General features: G+C 39.7%; 1 protein-coding gene across 2 annotated transcripts in view; it reads left to right on the top strand.

Annotated features, from left to right (window-relative positions):
• LOC137936664 (protein NUCLEOLAR FACTOR 1-like) overlaps positions 1-20,486 on the top strand; it is a 47,985-nt gene that overhangs the window by 18,453 nt on the left and 9,046 nt on the right. For both annotated transcript variants that reach the window (XM_068781480.1, XM_068781479.1), the window contains 9 exons: positions 8,822-8,945; positions 10,852-10,952; positions 11,023-11,154; positions 12,521-12,601; positions 13,591-13,760; positions 14,715-14,787; positions 15,057-15,116; positions 15,234-15,272; positions 15,388-15,476. In XM_068781480.1, the coding sequence (XP_068637581.1) occupies positions 8,822-8,945; positions 10,852-10,952; positions 11,023-11,154; positions 12,521-12,601; positions 13,591-13,760; positions 14,715-14,787; positions 15,057-15,116; positions 15,234-15,272; positions 15,388-15,476 (869 nt within the window). The remainder of the gene's footprint in view (positions 1-8,821; positions 8,946-10,851; positions 10,953-11,022; positions 11,155-12,520; positions 12,602-13,590; positions 13,761-14,714; positions 14,788-15,056; positions 15,117-15,233; positions 15,273-15,387; positions 15,477-20,486) is intronic.

A 20,486-nucleotide genomic window follows, 5' to 3' on the forward strand; every position in this document is an offset into this window, starting at 1 on the left:
AAGTAGAAAAGCTCCAACTTGCTCATAAGCCTTCTTTCATCTTCAAGTTCATGGCTGTCCAACTCTCTAGTGAAATTCATATCTTGAAATCATCAATAGAAGTCTTGGGGCAATGCAATACCAAGAGGAGATTTTCAGAGAAAAATGTTTTGTCATCAAGCCACTAATCCTCCCTGAATTTAATTGCCAGCCTAGAACTCGTCCCCAAACTGATTCCATTAAGGAACGGAGGTCTAACAAAATATACTGTTTCCCATAAAGTTTTTTTTTTTTTTGAAATGATGCTGATTTTCATTAATGCAAAAGCTCAAGAGAGCATATTACAAGGGAGAGAAGCCTTCCCAAACAATGAGAGATTGCTGGAAAGTTCCGAATTTTGCCAATTTATCAACCAAAGTTGGCTGATCTAGGAATGAGATTCCAATTACAATGTGTAGAAGATACAATGTCAGCAATACTATCAGTGATGGGCCAGTGGCGCCAAGGGGGGAGGCTGTCCTTGGAACACCAACTAATAACCGTCTTCGAGTTGCTTTCAATGATTAAATTGCCATAGAGACGATCCCTGAAGATTTGGAGGCCGAACAGCAGAGCACTAACTTCAGCAATATTAGAATCGGCAATGCCCACCGGATTAGCATAAGAAATAATAGGTTCTCCATTGTGACCTTTGAACACACCACCTGCTCCTGCTGGACCAGGACATCCAATAGCATTACCATCAAAATTTAGTTTTATGTAGTCGCAAAGGGGAGGATCCCAGATAGCCATTCTTGGAGCTTTGTTGGGGCTAGACATGTGACCGATCAAATTCCAATTTTCCTAAAGGGAAACCCCCGATAGAGTGGCAAAATCCTTCTTTGTATGGAGCCAGCTCGAGATGAGGCCGACGGCATGAGAAACAGTGTTGTCTGGGGTGCTAGCTTTGGAGTTGAATCTCCGGTTGTTTTGCTTGAGCCAAATGCACCATGGAACATGCACAAGACAGGCCGAAAGAATTAACTTGCCCAGCCGAGGAAGGAGAATCCCTCGAACCATCGCAAAGGTGCCAAAGAGGTCCTAATGAAACCCCAGTTGGAGCCCGATTTTCTGAAAGATCTTCATCCAAACTTGCCATGAAAATCCAGTGTAAGAGGACATGCTGGACTGTCTCTTCGCACTCACCACAAAAGGGACAAGAAAGATCGGGGGCAGTGAAGCCTCTTCTATGAAGGTTGTTTGAAGTAAGAATCTGTTCTCCGATGGCTGACCACACGAAGAATTTGATTTTGCCTGACGCTGAGAATTTCCAAGCCATATTCGCCTTGTGCTCATGAGTACTGTAGTCTTGTTTTCTGATATGAGAGTAAGCCGAAGTGACAGTGAATCGGCCATTATTACTAGGCTTCCAAATCAGCTTATCAACTGAGTGCTCCCGGATAATAGTACTGCCGAGTTTAGTAAGGAGAGCAAAAAGCTAATAATTCCTCATCATTTAATCCCCGATGGAACGGGATACTTCACGAGTGATCACTCCATGAATCAGCCACAGAGCAAGAGAGGTTGCTTGCCACCCTAAGCAGCCCCGGGAAGTCCTCCGAGAGAGATCGAGGGCCACATCATTCATCTGACCAGAAGAGAAGGGTCCTTCCATTGCCCGTGTGAAATGAGGAAGCATATCTGAATACTGGAAGCAACTTGAAAACTGATTTCCATATCGGGGATAGAAGGCAAGTAGTGCCACCCTCTCTCCACCATGCACCTGAAAACCGAAGGTAGAATTTCACCATATTCTTCCATAAATTGTTGTGCTTGTTATTGAAATTCCAAATCCATTTGCGCATAAGAGCTTTGTTCATTTATCTTGAAGGCCGGATGACCAATCCTCCCCTATTATGAGGCATGCAAATATCCTTCCAACTGACCAGATGGTATCTAAAGGTATCTTCTGAACCTCTCCATAGAAATCGTCGATGGATGACATCAATTTTGGAGGAAATGGAGGCCGGACAGTGCATGAATGATAACAAATAATTTGGCAGCCCCGCCAGACAAGACTTGAGGAGAGTGAGACGCCCCGCTGTTGATAAGAGTTTACCCCTCCAAGTGGCTAACCTCTTTTCAAATTTCTCAATGAGGGGGGACCATAGTGATGCCGAAGGCCGAGAATTAAAAAGTGGGAGCCCAAGATATGTAGCTAGCATATTTTCCATAGAGCATCCCAGATAGTCCGCCATATCCCCAAGCCTAGCTGGATCAATGTGATAGCCAAGGAGAGTGGTTTTTTCCTAGTTTATGTTATGATCGGAAGCCAATTCAAATAATCCCAGCACGACACGCAATTTTCTGATCTGATCCATAGTACCAACCCCGAAGCAAATAGTATCATCCGCAACCTGGAGAATCGGAATATCAAAGGCTATGCAATCAGTCGTGGGGAGGGGCCATCCCATGTTCTTGGCCGATTAGATCAAGGAGGATAGGTATTCTGTCACCACGTTGAAGAGCAAAGGGGATAAGGGGTCTCCCTGTCTGATTCCCCTGGTTCCCTTAAAATACCCACAAATTGTTCCTTTGAGAAGGACAGAGTAGCTTGCAGAGGAGATGCAACTTTGGATCCAGAAGCGCCATTTTTCTCCGAATCCCATCTTCCCCAGGAGGGTGTCCAGAAACTTCCAGTTAACTTTGTCAAATGCCTTTTCGAAGTCAAGTTTGAGGGTGAATCTGGGGAGCTTTCGGACCTTGAAACGATGACTAAGTTCATGACATGCCATAGCTGAATCAAGAATGTTTCTTCCCTTAATAAAAGCACTTTGGCCATGGTGAATGGCAATAGGGAGGATTGCCTTGAGGCGACTAGCAAGGAGGCGAACAATCACCTTATATACACTGGTAGTGAGACTGATCGGCCGGAAGTCGAATGGGAGCTCTGCCCCATCTTTTTTAGGGATGAGGGTGATGAAAGAGGCTCCGATACTCCTATATCTGATGCCATACTGATAAAAAGAGCGGGCCATGCTGGAAATGTCTTCTATGATGAAGGGCCTACAACGACGATAGAATTCCCCGTTGAATCCATCCGGGCTGGGGGCACAATCTAAAGGAAGACCAAGGGTTGCAATTTCAATTTCCCGATTAGAGAAGGGGAGCTCGATGAGACTAGCTGCAATTGATGGAATAACCTGAAGGTTAACCCTTTGGAAGAAGGGCCGGAATGGCTGGTGATCAGAGTATAAATCTGCAAAAAGATTCACCCGTGAGTCAGAAATAATGGCTCGGTTCGACATGGCCTCACCGTTGACGCTGAGCATGGCAATGCGGTTGGCCATTCTTCGCGCAGAGGCGACTGCATGGAAGAATTTAGTATTAGCATCCCCATTGGAGAGCCATTTGAATCTTGCACGTTGCTTCCAGTGCACTAATTCGCTGTGGGCGAAGGACTGCAATTGCCCTTGAAGGGCATACCTCTGAGAGACTTCTGGAGAAGAGAGACCTCTGACTTCCTCCTCAGAGTCGAGAGCGGCTTTCTGAGCAAGGGCATTGGTTCTCACAACCGAGAAAGATGCCTTCATTTCAGAGGCCCAAGACCTCAGCAGTGGCTTCAACATCTTGAGCTTGATTGGGAAGGCCCACCCACTCGGTCCAACAACATTCATATTCTCCTAAAAGGATTGAAGAGATAGATCAAAAGAGGGGTCCACCATCCAATTATTGTTGAATCTGAAAGGGGAGGGGGTCCAACTGCCAAATGGGTATCAACCATAATCGGCCAATGATCAGAGACGACTCTATTGAACACTTTGCCGGAGACGTTGCTGTAGAGCTGAAGCCAATCATTGCTGGCTAAGAATCGATCCAGCTTTGAGAGGACAGAGGGCTGCCTGCCATTTGACCAAGTGAAGGTCTTTCTAGATAGGGCAATCTCATCCAGGTCCAAGCTGCCAATAAAATCAGCAAATAGCCTCATGGAGGTTGTGATTCTCCGGGTTGGCGGGGATTTCTCGTGGCAGAAGCCACCCACAAGCTTCAGAGTGACATTAAAGTCACCCACAAGCTTCAGAGGAATAGGCCACATCTGTCAAGTCCTCAATAGATCCTCATGGTGTCTGGTAGGGCCGTAGACACCAACTAGGCACCAAATGTTCCCCGAACCTTTGTCTCGCAGCTTGATGCCACGGGAGTAAGAGCCACTGCAACGATCAAGCACCTCAGTAGTACTGGTGTCCCACATCAGTAGGATTCCGCCTGCCGATCCCACTTCATCCACTGAAGCACAACTGGGCTCATTTAGGTGCCACAACTCACGGATGTATCCAAGGGGTAGAGAAGCCACCTTCGTTTCTTGGAGAACAACAACATTTACCTTGGTACAAGCTAGAAGGTCCCGAATGGAGGCGCGGCGACGCAAGGACCCAATTCCATGGACATTCTAGTAGAGAATAATCATTGATCATTGTTTATCTTCTTCAACTTCTCAGATGGGTGGTTCTCCCGGGAGAGGCTCCGTGAAGACGGTGCCCATCACCTTTGCAAGTTCCACTATCTGGGCCCAGGTTTTTGGGTCGTATTTGTGTTGTTCTGACTGGAGAGCTGCCACAAACACTTGAGCTCGTTCACCCGGCTCTGGAATGATGAAATCTCCCATCTCTGGGTTGCAGGGGTATCGAATGGTGGCATGGGGTCCTCCCTGTGGAGGCTCTCTGCTGCCCTCTAGCTCGGTGCTGGTAGGTTACAACGGGAGGGGGAGAATTGTTTTGCCTGTGGGCACGAGGAGAGCGCTCCTTGCTTTCGGACTCTGCATTGGAGAGGTAATTTTCAGGGTGGGGATTTCTCGGGGTGGGCTAGGGGGGATTCCAATATCGGGGGGGGGGGGGGGGGGGGGAGTTTGTGGAGTGTGAGGGTTATGGGGATGATTTGTAAGAGGGTCTGTGAGGGCTTCTATGGGGGGGTGTGGAAGATGAGGGTATGGGTATTTCTGGCAATAAGATAGAGGGGTGAATGACATCTGGATCTGGGCCAAGGGTATTTTTGTGAGGGGCTAGGTTGAGTGGGTGGGTGAGTGATGGGTCGGATAAAGGGGGGGGAATGCCGGGAGGTCAGCGATTATAGTTCCCATGCCAGCTATAAAGCTTCCTGGGGGGGATCGCAACTGCTGGGAGGGGGCAGAGTCGAGAAGTGCACTTCCCAGCTCATTGGCTAGCTGTGTGATTTCCCAAGGTTTGATTGTGTTTTCAGCGACCACATTTCTAAAATCATCCATCACAACAATGCTGATACGGATCCAATATCACTCTTTATCCACCATAACGCATCTGAAATATTGCCCTTCACATGGGTAAAGAGGGTTATGAGGATCCGGGCCTCATCCAGAAGGTGCCAGTGTTCTGTGAGTGGGTCCACAGCAATGATAGAGCCAAACTCAGACACGACTCTCGAAAAGACCGCGTTCTGCCATAGCTCAGTAGGAAGCCATGTAATTGTGACCCATTGGCCGTATTGGCTGGAGGGTGCCGAGGGGAGCCATTCTGAGACCCCTATGATGCCAGAGCTGGTGTGAGGTATGATGGCAAGAGCCGTAGATGACTCCTGCTGGGTTCCGAAATGAACAAGCCAAGTTTGGGGACTAAGATAGGAGATTCTGGGAGTGTAAGGGAGGTGAAGTGCATCAATCAGCCATTGAAGAATGCTGGATTTGATGACGTCGGGGGATGCTTGGACGAGAATGGAATGAGTCAAAATTCTGCGCCCATCATGGAAAAGGTTTGGTGGGATTTGGATGATTTCGGGTGTTTCTGTGGGAGTAGGGGGGACTGATACATGGTTTTGGGGCAAATGAGGAATTTTCGGGGAGGAGGGGGTGTTGTTAGGAGTAGGAGGGGGTGTCGGGAGGGTGTTTTGGTGGCGCTGGGCTGCTGGGAGGAGAGGTGGAAATTTTACTGTGGCATCACTGGGGCGGATTGGCGCTTCTGCTGTGGCTAGCGCCGGGGAGAGGCTCTGGAGTGCATCGGCTAGCTCATTCCAGCCAAAACCCGAGTTTGTGGCCTCATGTATGAATAATCTGGCTAAAATGGAGTTTCCTCTTCTGTGGGTGATCCGACATTCCCGGTGACCACGGAAGGTAGCCACCGAGAAGAGGAAAATCGAGTCCCGTGGCCAGAGTTCACGGGATTTCTCAGTTTCTGAGGTAGCTCTCTAGAACTGAATCCTGAAGTTGTGGATCGCTTCTACTGGGATGTAGATGAGTGAAAGTCTTGATCTGTCGGCTGAGGAGATACGGATCACCGGACCTGTTTCCCATAATGTTGATGATGCCTTTGCAACTCAATTCACATATTTGAACTCCCCGCGACTCATCAAAAAGGTTTTGGCAGATTGAGACCACTCCATAACGTTCCTTCCATCTAGTTTAACTGTAGAAATCTGAGGGGTTTGATTCTCATGTTTAGTAAGAATTTTTTGGGAAATAGAGGTGACTGTAGAGGACTTGGAAGTTTTAGGCATCATGGCTGGATGAGGGAAAAAGAGAAACCCGTTGCGGTACCTTTCCACGCAGACAAGTTTGGCGATGAAGGCCAATGAAAGGATCTCAGCAAATAGAGACTTTTCGGTAATGAAGACTGCAAACAATGGTGACTGTCGACAATGAAGGCCGGTGAAAAAAAGAAGCTCTGATACCATGATGAAAATAAGAAGAAAAAACTTTTTACAATTGGTTTAATCACAACTACAATGTCTACAATATATACACTATTGGATGATGAATAAAAGGAAAACTGATTAATTCCTAGAGCTAGTCTAGCCTCCAATATAAAAGATATTTCAGCAAGACAATAAGAGAATGAATTTGGACATATTTCAACAATGAATCTAGACATATTTCAACAATTCATCATCCTTTGTTGTATATATTGTAGCCACTGCAGTTTATGATTTAAGCAATTAAATAAGAAGTTTTTTCTTCTTCAGTTTCATCAAATTTTGATGGTTGCGCTTTTGGCAACCCAGGCTCAACTGGATTTGGTGGGAATTCTTAGTACCTTTGCTGGCCCACTAGGCATTTCTGATTCCACTTCACTTGAGCTGCATGTGCTCCATGGGCTCCTGGTTTTTCACAACCACTTCAACAACCATCTTCTCATTTAGGGTAATTCCAAGATCGTTATTGGCTGGTGCTTATGATTGCTGTCGCCCCTTGGCGTCATTGGGGAATTTTTCACGAAATTTTTAATATTTCCTCCTATCTTTATTGTATTTGGATTCATGTTCCTAGGGCAGCTATCAGTTTAGCTGATTCCCTTGTTAAGTAAGGAGCCTCCCTATAATTGCTCGTTGTCAGGGAATTTCTCCTTTGCTAGTGTTGTTTTGTGTGCTTGTTTTGTTTTTGGCTTTCCGTGAATAAAATTCATTCTTTGTCAAATAAAAAAAAAGAATAGCCTTGAGGTTCGTTTTTTGAAAGAAGCCTTGATGTTAAGTAATTTATCTATGGTACCATCACAAAAGTGGATGGTATCGTTGGCAAATATTGGTGTGCTAGGGGGAAATCTGGAGAAAAATCCAACAACCTTTTATGAGCCTTCTTGAATGTATTATTCATTGCTTCAGCTACCAAGTTGAAGAGGATGGGAGATGAAGGGTGTCCTTGCTGAATATCGCTAGAACCTTTAAAGAAATGTTTTGTTGCCCCATTGATTAGATTAGGATATTTGGCTGACAAGATCCATATGTAGATCCAATGCCTCCATTGCTGCCTAAAATCCATTTTTATCATGATTTCAACCGAAAAGGCCCTATTGACCCTGGCAATCAGTTTGTATGATCTGGACAGCAAGCTGATGGTCTAAGGCCACCCGGATGGGCTGTTCCATCCTTCTTGGTGAATTAACATGCGAGGCCCTTATCATGAAATTCAGCATGATCTCAGATTTGAGGAAACTCCAGTCTACTCACCATAATTCTGAAGTAAATCCATTAGGCGTAGAGCTTTTACACTAGCATGATTTTATTGCTTTCCAAATTTCATCTTGTGTGAACTTCTTTCAAATATTTTCATTGCTCAAACAGGAGCAAATTGAAGGAAAAATTAATCGCATGTGGCTTGTGATAGGGCCCTGGGCCCTTATGGCTCTTCTTCTATCAATTTTGGGTCAAAATCCTGCACGCCATCAATCAGGGTTACTTGTCTTTCTAATACATATTGGGTTGCCAAAAATCCAATATGTATAGGCCGATACGGGTTACATCGTGCCATATCGGATCGTATAACACAATCTCGTAGGTTACAGCCTGATACAGGTGCAAAAAAATATAAAAAATCTTAAAAATTACTAAAATTTAATTTACTTCATTTGCTTTAGATATAAGATACACTTGTTTTGTAGTGTTAACAGCTTAGTATGGTTTGCTTGGAAAGAAGAATTAAAAATAAGTGAAAAGTTTCCTTTACCATAAACCAATAATGAATACTAACAATAAATATTTTTTTTAACGAAGTAACTTGTGCATAATATTAAGTAGGTATAAGTAGTTAACTTGATGCAATGCTGACTTCCACCAAGTAAAACTTTTCATGGTCTCACTGTAGACCTGCTCTTTGCTGAAGGTGACTAGTCGATAGGAAAGAAAGCTCCAGTCTACAGTTATGTTTATCACTGCTGGATAAGCTTGGGCATGATGCCTGCCTAGTTGATAGAAATGATTTCTTTTCTTTTCTTTTTTTGGAAAGGTCAAATTGTTCAGTCTATTATCTGCTTTTGAGATGTAATTGTCATTCTTCTACAGCTGATTTGCAGTAAGTGTAGTTTGATGGGTGATCTCACCTTTCTACTCTTTTTGGCCATTATAGGAGCTTGGCTTAGGTTCCACTTATGGCCTTAAGCCAAAGTTGTATGAACACTGGTTGGATGTTTACAAGACTTCAGGTGGCAGTGATTTCCATTCATCTAAGCAGCGGCAGTTCTTCTCTCTTTGTAAGTACCAATCATTTGATCCTAGTTGATATGATTGTCATTAATGAATGAAGACATCAAAGGAAAAAGAAAGAAAGAAAGAAGCCTCATGCCTACCACTTCCAAAGAAAGAGGAGACTTGTTCCTTCCATTCTAAAACATTTTAAAAAAAGAATAAAGGAAAAAATAAATTTCTATTTGAAGAAAAAAAAGAAGACCTTTTTTTTTATGAAAGGTGATTTTATTAAAGGAAAGGACCAAAGGAAACAAAAAAGGTGGAGCTAATCCCTAACAACAAGAGATTGCAAGGAAGCTCCCTGTTTGGCCATACTATCGGCCATAGAATTTGCTGACCTCAGGATGAAAAAAAAGAAAAGAAAAGAAAAGAAAAGAAAAGAAGACCTCTTCTTTTATCACTTGTGCAACTATGAACATATGTTAAAAAAGATCACTTCTGGTCTTTGGTCTCTGTGCTCTTTATATTGAAGCTTTCCTGAAGTTTAATTCTTTTTTATGTGCGTGCATGCTTTTTAATATTTTGAATATAGTGTGAATATTATTAAAAGAAGAGAGAAATACATGTTAGGGACACTCTCCCGTTACAACAAGGGATTGAAAGGAGGTTCTCAGTTTTGGCTTGGCCGTCAACAAACAAATTGGCTGAATGGGGAATGTGATTCCAAGTACAACATAAGTTGGAGGAAGTTGTACAAATGTTATAATAGGTTGCCCAATGTCTCCAAGGCGGCTCCTTAGCATTTACACACTAGTCAATTACTACTTTAGAGTCACCTTCCACAATCATTGGCTGCTTGTGCATGCTATCTTCTTATGTAGTTTTATTCTTTGTTATGCTCATGGATGCTTTCTTCTTACACTGCTTGTTAGATCATGTTCTGTTCCTGCTGATGTCAAACTTTATCTCCAGTCAAGAACACTGTCAAGTAGTATTACCCTGAATATAATTTGTTTATTGAACTTCGGCTTGAGTTCCCATCCTCACTCTTTATAGGTATAATTCGTAATGTTCGTTCAACCATCAATAAAGAAGAAAGGAAAGCTTGTGGGAAATTGATCTAATTTAATTTATGGAACTTTTCTGCCCGGTGTTATATCATTGAATCTCCTGTTTTCTTCATGTGAAACTTTCCAGATGTTCTTGAACAATGCTATTGCAGCCTGCTGACTTAGTTTACATTGTTGTTGAAGTTCATTAGAAAGTGACGTTTTTGTGACATTTTTCTCGCAAATGTGATTTTAATCCCCTGCAAATTGAAGTTACCTAAAACTGTTCTCAGATTAATAGTTGATTATATGGAACCTAGGTGTTCCATTTGAAAGAAAAAATAGTGTTTAGATTTGAAGTAGAAGATACATTGGTTAGAAACAGATATACATGAATGATATGTTAGAAGGGTTTATCGATCAGATTAATTTGGTGTTCTGAGTGGAATTCTTTTTGAGGAATTTGTCTCACCCAGTAGCTCCTGTATCAGTAATTGCCTTCGTGGATAGAAATTTCCTGGAGTGAATTGGTTGTCCTGCTTGTTAGTAAGTATTTTTAGGAGCAAAAACTAACTGTATTTAATTCAGTGAAGTTACTTTGAGGCATATACTTACATATGTACATAAATACATCCATACACTCAATATATGTTTTGAATATTAGGTAAGGGTGATAAAGAGATTTAGGAAGGATTCGTAGAATATTTTACAAAGAGATGGGTGAACAAAAAACTCTTAGTGGCCTGAAAAGATAGTTAATTATGTTATTGATGCGAACAAAGGTTGATCAGTTATATCTACTCCATTGTTGTTTTTTTTTTGGGGGGGGGGGGGGGGGGGGGGATGTTCCACTGTTGCATATTCTGCTCTATAGTTCTAATTGATTGATTTATATGACAGTTTTTTCATGTATTTTTTTTAGGCAATAGTTATCGTGATATAATGCATTGTAACAAGAAGCCTTTTTATCTCAAAGGCCTTGAAGAGGACACAAGTATCATGGATGCATACATTATGCACATGGTATGTTCATGTTATCAATTTCTGTGTTTCTCTAGCTGTGGAATTTTATGCTTTACTGACCTCCCCAAAGTTAAATCATTTTTTTCATACTAGAGATGTTGTGAAAAAGAATGACGCAAAGTTGGCGAAGCATCCGGAAAATGGTAAAGATGAGCTCCTTAGCGGCGATGGGTTTCTTGATCAAGGATTTACACGTCCCAAGGTATTCCTGTTGGACTTGGAAGCACTGAGAAGTAATGTCTTTCTTGAATCTGGAGAATGGACGTGCTTGAAGCATGTGCTAAATCTAGCCATAAAAGCTTGGATGAATGGTTATGTAATTTGCCAAATACCCAAAAACTGAGAATTTGTTAGTAATATTTTTATTTGTACTTTGGTTATATTCTGCCATCTTATATGATGGTGTATAAGTTTTTTTTTCCCTTTTCTGTTAGATAGTCTTATTTTCAATTTTAATTTTTCAAAAAAAAAAAAAAAAAAAGAACGGCGAAACTATAAAAGAAGTAAAAACCTACAATTATAGAAAGCATCACAAAGCCAGACATCAGGAGAGAAGAAAAGATTTTTTTTTTTTTGAATATTATGAAGATGATAGTTGGATTAATGGAAAAGTATCTCTAAACAAGATGTACTAAGACTCTTGTTGGCTAATCTTTCTGCCTTGTTTTTTTTTCTGTGAAAGTTGGGACATGTGAGCATTGGATGAGGTGATGGAAGGTCTTTGGTTTTCTGTAATGTTGTGCCTTAACAGCATTATTCCAGAAATAGTTTTCATTTCGTTCTTAAATATTTAAAACATGCCAAGTGGGAAGGGCGTATGACATTTCATTCTTGTTCAACTGAGGTGCTATTATCTGTGGAAATTTTGTGCTGTTATTTTTATTCTCATGTAGAAAAATTATTTCTAGCTGAACAATGTACATGTCGAGTCACTTTCAGCAATTCTTTTGGACAGTCTGCTGTCTATTTCTTTATCGTTCAAAATTTATTGGAAGCTGTTATTTCAAGGCTCTTAATCATCTTTATATGTCATGTATATTGGTCTGCTATATTTACATACACATTAAACAGCTATTGTCTTTGCTATCCCTCATATTATTTCTGTTTTTTGTGTCTTATATGTTTTGTAGAGAACGTTTTGAAGATATGAGATTTTTCAAACCCATCCAATTTGCCTAAAAATCATCATTCACAAAAATATTACCAAACTCAAATCATGGAATTGGTTGGCCTATACTATTGTAAAACCAAAGGGAGGTAACAAGGGGAGTGGTGGTGGCCCTCCCTTCCTGCATTTTTGGTGCCGACAAGGGAGGAGCCTTCATTGTGTTGTGCTGGGAAAATTTCCCCGTGCAACAGGTAACCCAGGTGACCTGTCTGAGTCTGCCAATTCACCTGTTAAATGGGCAAGCCTGGCTTGGTCAACCAGGTTTTGACTTATTTTTGGTCTTACAGAATTCTTTGCACCAAACAATCAGATTAGTTTCAACAGTCGGTCTGAGTTTTATGACTTTGGTCTAGATTATTGTGTAACACTGATTTTCATATATTTCTTGTATATTCTGCAGGTCTTGATCTTGTTGCCACTTAGAAGCATTGCTTTGCGTGTTGTTACGAGGCTGATACAGCTAGCCCCTTTATCACACAGAGTATGATTTATCTTTCTCTTTATGTTTTTAAACTTTTGAAAAAATGTAACCTGAGTTCATGAAAGCAGTTCTATTCAAAAATTGGAATCTGAGTTGGCCACACAGAATATAAGACTTTCTTCCCTACTAATACTCCCTCACATCTAGGTCTGTATGGATAACCTGACCATGACATAAATAAAGATATAGATGGGCCATCGTATAGCAACAAATGGGTTTAGATTCGTTTTGATACTACGTTTAGTTTATCTCAGAATGACTAGAATAAGCTCAGAGGCTTCTCCCCAACTGATAAAAAATGTTTTTTTCCCCGACCCAAACCCATGTGAGATTATTTTCCCACGGACAATTCTCTTAATCTATGAGAACAGAGTGGATCACATGTTCAGTGACAGAGTTGTGGAACTTCTACCCATAAAAAAACTATGCTTTTTAATTCTTGTGCTACTGTCCCATCTCTTGAGCTATATAGCGTTATACTTTCAAGCTTCTGTGTGTTTGCTACAGCATGGCAAACAGTCTCAAGTGCCTTTTTTTTTCAAATGTTGATCTCCATACTCTGGGGAGATTGAACCCAAGACCTCATATTAGAAGCTTCCCATGTGGCGTTTGAGCCAAAGGCTCATCCACTAAAATAAAGTAATATTATTTATTTATTAAAGTTGATACTCTAGTGAGACTAGAAGCTCCCCATGCGGCCTTTTAGCCAAAGGCCAAATCCCCAAAATTAAAGTATTGTTGAACTGAAGAGATGAGATGAAAATTATTGCTTAAAAATGATGATCTCATCAGAATTGCTGTTGGCTGTGATGTTTATTTTGCGTAGTTGTTATGTTTGAATTAGGTTAGAGCACACAAGTGCCTTGGAGCGATGAGCATGTTAGAGTTCTGAAATATTGTTAATGCATGTCTAGTTGAAGAAAAAAATGGCTGCACTGAAAGGTGATTTGGCTCTTTGTATTTATTGTTTTTATGTATATGTTTTTCAGGCTAATGTAGAGCATTTAGATCGTTTTATCACTGAGTTTGGAGTGGAGGAAGATGAAGATGGCAGCAGTGAAATTTTGAAGTCTCTTAAAACCCTAAAACCTGCAGACCATGAAGCTCTTTTCAGCGGGAATAATGACGATCACTTTATGCTTGGAATCAAGTTTACGAAGTGAGGATATATTTATTTTAAAATTTAAACAAGATGTTTCAACTAGTACATTTCTTCTCTTTTTGGTTTCTTTTCATTCATTTTTTAATATCTAAGTCTCATGCTTCTTGTCATGCATGGTAATTGTTGAGTAAGTCCCACATTTTTATTTTGAGAAAGTAAGTCCCACATTGAAAAATGGGAAGAAAAGTTAATGAGTTATAAGGTCAAGCAATAAATTCCTAAGCGGCTAGTCATTTTGGGAGGAACCCCAAAAAAAAATAGTGTTATCAGAGGCAAGTTGTGTGTACTGGCCAAGTACTAATTTGTGCTCCCTAGTTTATCTCTATGTTGTGTTGTGACCTCCATGAAGTAGGAGAGTGTGTGTGCGCCATCGAGGCTTTGTGCCTACATCTCAAACCCGTAGTGTGTAAAGCCAGGATGTGGGGGGAGTGTTGAATGAGAAAAAGTCCTACATTGAAAAATAGAAAGAGAAGTTAATAGTTTAGTTTTGTGGGCATTCATTTATCTAAAGACCTGGCTGGAGATTAATTTTTTTTTTTTGGAAAAAGTGCGCTTTTCATTCCAAAGTTCGAACGCATGAGAATACAATCAGGAGGTTAAACAAGACGTAGATTAAACATTCTAGCTGCTTTTGCAAAAGTTGGAGTTCCTGTTGCACAACTATGACTGACATAGACTAAGCCTTAAAGATGAAGGTATCTAGTATCAGTTGACCGAGATATATACGAGTGTTCCGGTACTTAGTGGAGAAAATCCTCTTAAGAGGCTAATATATTTTGTTAGTCACTTAGTAAACAGTACCTATTTTTCACTATTGAACTGGTCATGGAGTTGGTCTCTCACATTTAAAATTTTCTTCCTTGCATTCATTGTAGTTTGCAATCTTTAAATAGTTTGTTCTTCCAGGATAGTTAAGAAACTTAGGACTTACCTCTCATTTTCTGATTGCAGGGGAAACATAAAACTGTTTAGCGATTTCTACTCCTCTGACCTGATTGTAGCTTCCCCTTTTGCATTAATTACTGTGAGTACTTTAAACTTCCCTCTGCCTACTTTGTGAAGCTTAAATATCATAATTTCATCAAGTGTTCAGAATGGAAACAAGAAAAACAAAGACATCATTCTTCTTAGCTTTTGGTCTTTGAATCCCACCTAAATAACTTATAATATGTGCTTCTCATATTGTGAAATGACAGAATATTTGTATATGGACGTATAAGCATTTGTGTCTTCTATATTTACTTTGGTGAAAAAAATTGTGATAATCTTAACTTCAGTTTTTACTGTGATTAGAAAATGGGAGAGGCTAAAGTAGAGAAAGAGAAAGATGTTGACTATCTCTCCTCAATAGAGGTAATAAATTTTAAACATTTTAATATTATGGCAAAGGTTTAGAATGGGTTTCAATGTTCTCAGTTAGTTGAGGTGTTATATCTGCCTCTAATAAAATTTGTTCCTTATCTTGCATAGATCTTGATAATTGATCATGCAGATGTAGTGGGCATGCAGGTATGACGCTATTTATTTATTAATTTTTTCTTTGATCTAGTTACTAAGATAAAATTATTATCTTTTATAAAGTTGCTGAGATAAATTTATGTTGTTCTTGTCAAACATCTTGCAGAATTGGTCTCATTTGGATACAGTGGTTGAACAACTGAATCATATACCAATAAAACAGCATGGAACGGATATTATGCGCATAAGAAATTGGTAAGTGTTAAGTAAGCTATATTAAAGTATTAAGATAGTTTGTGCAATAACATATGTTTCCTAAGGGTAGACCTGCTCCTATTGGAAGACTTTAATTTCATTAAAAGGTGACTGGGTTTCCTTACTATAGATTTAGGTATGGTACCGTGTCTTTTTCTAAAATCATGGAATTGCATGATTTGGGCCTAAGGTATTTCTATCTAGTGTTGTAAAAACCAACGCAGAGAGGTGACCGGGTCCAGTTGATGTCATTTTTTATAATTTTTAAAAATAAAATAAAACATCATTAGAAAGACAAAGGAGGTGGGTGGACTCATTTCCCTCTGTCTTGTCACTATAATAGAAGATGGGTCTCCTGTCTGATGAGAAGGGGGAGGCATGGTAGCTAAGATTGGGGATTTATAGGTGTAACTCTAAGGGATCATGCGACATGAAGACATCCATGGCAATATGGAAAGTACATCTAGGGTTCTTTCTGACCCTACTTAGCCAAACATGCATTTCATGTCTATGGATAAGCAGTGGATTTCTCATGCAGCTACAGCTGTAAATGGGAAAGAATCGGAGAAGGTAGCTTCATTTACTGGATGTCTATTTTATTATCCACTTCTTTTTGAAAAGGTAAGGGTGTTACGCCACCCGTTTATTTATCCAATTACCTGCAGTGACTTGGTAAATGGGTAAATTTAAAAGGTAATAAATAAATCATAATAAAACCTATAAAAATCTATAAAATAATATAAAATAATATAAAATATTTAAAAATTGTTAACTAAATTAAATTATCCATTATGTAAAGAGGGTTCTTTACTTACACTTACATAGGGAGGGTTTTATAATTAAAAAATTCCCTTTTCTTTATCTGGGTATGATGATGTGTGGACCTGTAGGTAAAACCTTACATGAGTAAATTTTTTTGTTCCATATCCTTGTATAAATGGATGGGTAGAACTTAAAATAGGCAACCAGGTAAAAATTGCCAGCCTACGTGTGATGGGATTAACCCATCTAATGGATGATGTTTGCCAAATCACTCGGCAGCTGCCATATTAGTGCAAAAACCATGTTCATCGACCTAATTTGGTTACCTATTGATTGGCCTGTGCTTGTGCTTTTGTTTGGGTTGTTGCTGACAAGGGATTTGTAATAAGGAGTTAAGAATGAACTGGTTGAGAGTATTGGCCATCCTTGTCTTCATCCATGACCTGCCATAAAGAAAGTTGATTACTGTTGATAATCAGATGGCCATCCTTGTCTTCTTCATCTACTTGAATGCTTGTTGTATCATGCTGTGATTTAGTTTAACATTTATGGAGGAACTACATTTTGAGGAGAGTTGTAATCAAGTTGAACCTGTCTTTCTACCTCGTGATGCTAGGCTGAGTAGACTATTCTTTTTAATTTTTTTAACTTTTTTGAGGTGGATGTAAATTTTATTAAAGAAAAAGAGTGCATAAAATACAAATGAGTACATAAAAGTGTAAAAAGATGAGCATTAGGGAGAAAAGGAGAGAAAAGAGTGACAAATAGAGAGAGAGGGAAAAGAAGAGTGCATGGAACTGCACTCCTATAGGGCAGAAATCAAGGCTTCCTTTTCCGTTATATTCCAGTTGAGTTTACTGGCTTAGCAAAGTTACAAAAATGCTCCTCACAGCTTAAAACCTTAACTCCTAGAATACTATTCAGAATTCTATCAAATTTGAAGCTAATGCTCCTAACATGACACTTAGATTGCTGCTATTTTATGAGGTACATTCCAGAAAGGTAAAAAACCAAAATACCCTCATATATTTTAACACCTTCCTCGAGCTAGAGCGTATGTCAAGATGCCTTAGTTTATTATAAAAGATTCCAAATTCTTTCTTCCCCAAGGCTTCGGTGAAAATATCACCAATCTGATTAGTTGACTGAACATGAGGATTTACCTCTGCTCCACTCATTATTGTATCACGAATGAAGTGACAGTCTACTTTGACATGCTTCGTGATCATTAAATATAGGGTTAGCAATAAAATTTGTTTCCTGATTATCACAATTCATAGTCATGGCCTATATGTTCAGAAAACTCCAACTCTTGCAACATGGATTTGACCCACATCAGCTCACTGACTGGACGAGCTATAACTTTGTATTCAGCTTTTGCTTTGGAATGGACCATTGCATTTTTTTCTTACTTTTCCAACTAAGTTGCCACCATAAAAAACACAATAGCCAGTAGTAGATTTTTAATCTAGTTTTCCTCCCGCATGATCTGCTTCTGAATATACCTCAAGTTTCAAGCAATCATGGAGTTTATATAGCAGAATTTTTCCTGGTGCCCCTTTTGGTATCATAATATTCTGAGCTACTTCCAAATTAACCTTTCGAGGACACTCCATAAACTTGTTGACCATAATCACCACAAATGATATATCTAGATGCGTAATAGTAGCATAAATTAGCTTACCTGTTAGCCTTATGTACATATATTCATGGAGATTATGATTTACTTCCATTGGAGTCTTTGCAGTTACTCCTAGTTAGCTATATTCTTATAGCATATCTGTCACGTATTACCTCTGTGCCAAAATAATCCCAACTTTACTTTTGGCAACCCCAATCCCCAAAAAGTACTTCTGTGACCCTAAGTCTTTAGTTTGGAGTGTCTTGCAAGATGTACTTTTACCTCTTCAATTCCTTGTATCACTGCCTAATAATACTATATCATCCACATAGACAAGTAGTAGCACAATACCAGTTTGTCTTTTAATATGAACAAAAAGTGGTCACAATGACTTCTAGAAAAACCCAATGGCATAATTATTTTACTAAATTTGTCAAACCATGTTCTGAGACTCTACTTGGGACCATAAATTGCCTTTTTTAATATACACATCTTTTTAGTCTACCCTGAGCAACATGCCCAAGAGGTTGCTCTATATAGACTTCTTCATCCATGTATTCATGTAAGAAGCATTTTTAATATCTAATTGAAATAGAAGCCATCCCTTGGTCACTGCCACTGAATCAAGAATTTGATAGAAGACAATCATGCTACAGGAGAAAAAGTCTTAAACACATCAACACCATAGGTTTGGGTATATCCTTGAGCAACAAGGCAGGCTTTACAACTTTCAATAAATCCTTCAGCTGTATACTTCACCATATATAGCCAACAACAACCTTCAATTGCAGCACAATGAGGCAAATCACATAACATCTATGTTCCTTGGTCAATCAGAATCGCTAGATTCATAGCTTGCTTCCATACAAGAGATAATGCTTCTTGCTCCGAGGAAAGAATTGTACACGAAGACAATGATAGAGATAACTCTTTAAAAGACCCAGATAAGAGTCAAATGAAACAAATGGAGAAAGATGCAAGTCACTTTTTCCAGGATCCTCAAATTGAGAAGATGGCAGACAGTTGGGAGCTCAAATCAAGGAACTCAAATAAAAGGGATTGACAACTCAAATCCATTTCTATGAGTTGGGAGCAACTCATAGACCCTAGTCTACCTACTCTATATCATGTTTAAATTTTAAAGGAGAAATTGCATTTGTTGGATGTGTAGAATGAGTACATTGGTACTCTATTTATAATAAAGAAAACAAATAAAAAAAGAGTAAAAGTAAGCTACCCAAGTCCTAATTTTTTAGGAATTAGACGCCCTAATTCCAAACTAACGGGAGCAATACTAATAAACGCGGATGAAGGGAAAATCAAGCAAGAAAAAGCACAACAAGATTTATACAGGTTCGCCTCAAGGTGAGACTATGTCCTGTCTTCCGCTGCTGCAGTAATCCACTATGAAGATGAAATAGTTTACAAGAGAAATCGCACACTTACAGGTGTTTCTCTCTAACCTCTCGGGCTGCAACTCAAGATACTCCTCAAATTAAGATCATAAAACACTAATAGCGGTGTCCCCCAATTTAAAAAGAAAGCTAGGGCAACCGCATTACAAGAGTGAAATTCTCTAACTGCCCATAATGAAACAACAGTCAATATATCGTAAATCGGATAGGGGCTCTGCGACCAATTCAGCGTAAGGCGTTAAATAGGCTCCACAACTTAACATAATTATACCCAAAGTATAACACTTAAAGATAAGACCTAAAACAAATAAACAACTATTGCATAAATAGATAACTGGTAGGACATTTTTTATTTTTTTTTGTGTGAGACTTCTTGCCACGAGACTCATAAAAAACTCCGCTACATTAATTCCGTGATTGTGAGATTACTTGTCATAGGAGTCACGTAAGATTATTCCATATCACTTATTTAACATCTTCTTCATTCTTTTATATATCTTCATTTTTTCTGGATGACTTTCTTCTTCCACAAGTGAGCCATGTACTACATTAGAGGCCCAATGAATTGCCCGGATAAGGTGGGAGTACACGAGTCACTGACAGTATCGTTAATGATAAAGGCATAGGTACAGGATACCAAGAACTTGCTTCTCTAGTCAGCAGTCCAAAATAGTTTGTCTTTCCGATACTGTCATTATCATTTTGGGTACCTCTTACTTGGTTGAGGTTCTAACTACCTTTCATATGAGCAATCTCAATGCACTAACTGATATATCCAGCTCATGGACAGCACTGAAAACCAGGGGAAAATTGAGAGCAAATGGCTGATTCTCCAAAATTCTAACCGAGTCACCCACCATCACAAACCCAAAACCTTACTGATTTTGAAAAAGATAAGACTGGCTCATATTTCATGCCAAAGGGAGGATGCATTGTGGGGAATAGACCTTGGGGAGCAAACTTTATCCCAATTTACAAGGTGATATCCGGACCCTTTCTGATAAACCACACAAAAGTCATTTTCTTTTCATTGCCTCCATCTCAGAGACCAATAATGCAGGGCAGGGCAGTAAAGAGAAAAATATGAATTCCCCTGTGAATACTCTTGTGTACCATGAACTGAATGTAAGATAATACCTAATCATTAACTCCAGAAGTTTTTTTTTTTTTTTTTTTTTTGGGGGGGGGGGGGGATGTAGTTGAATGAGCAAA

This window comes from Aristolochia californica, unplaced genomic scaffold, assembly GCF_029961685.1.
Source record: "Aristolochia californica isolate CCGP_79_NKW_82.1479 unplaced genomic scaffold, dmAriCali1.0.hap1 SCAF_7, whole genome shotgun sequence".
Taxonomy (NCBI): domain Eukaryota; kingdom Viridiplantae; phylum Streptophyta; class Magnoliopsida; order Piperales; family Aristolochiaceae; genus Aristolochia; species Aristolochia californica.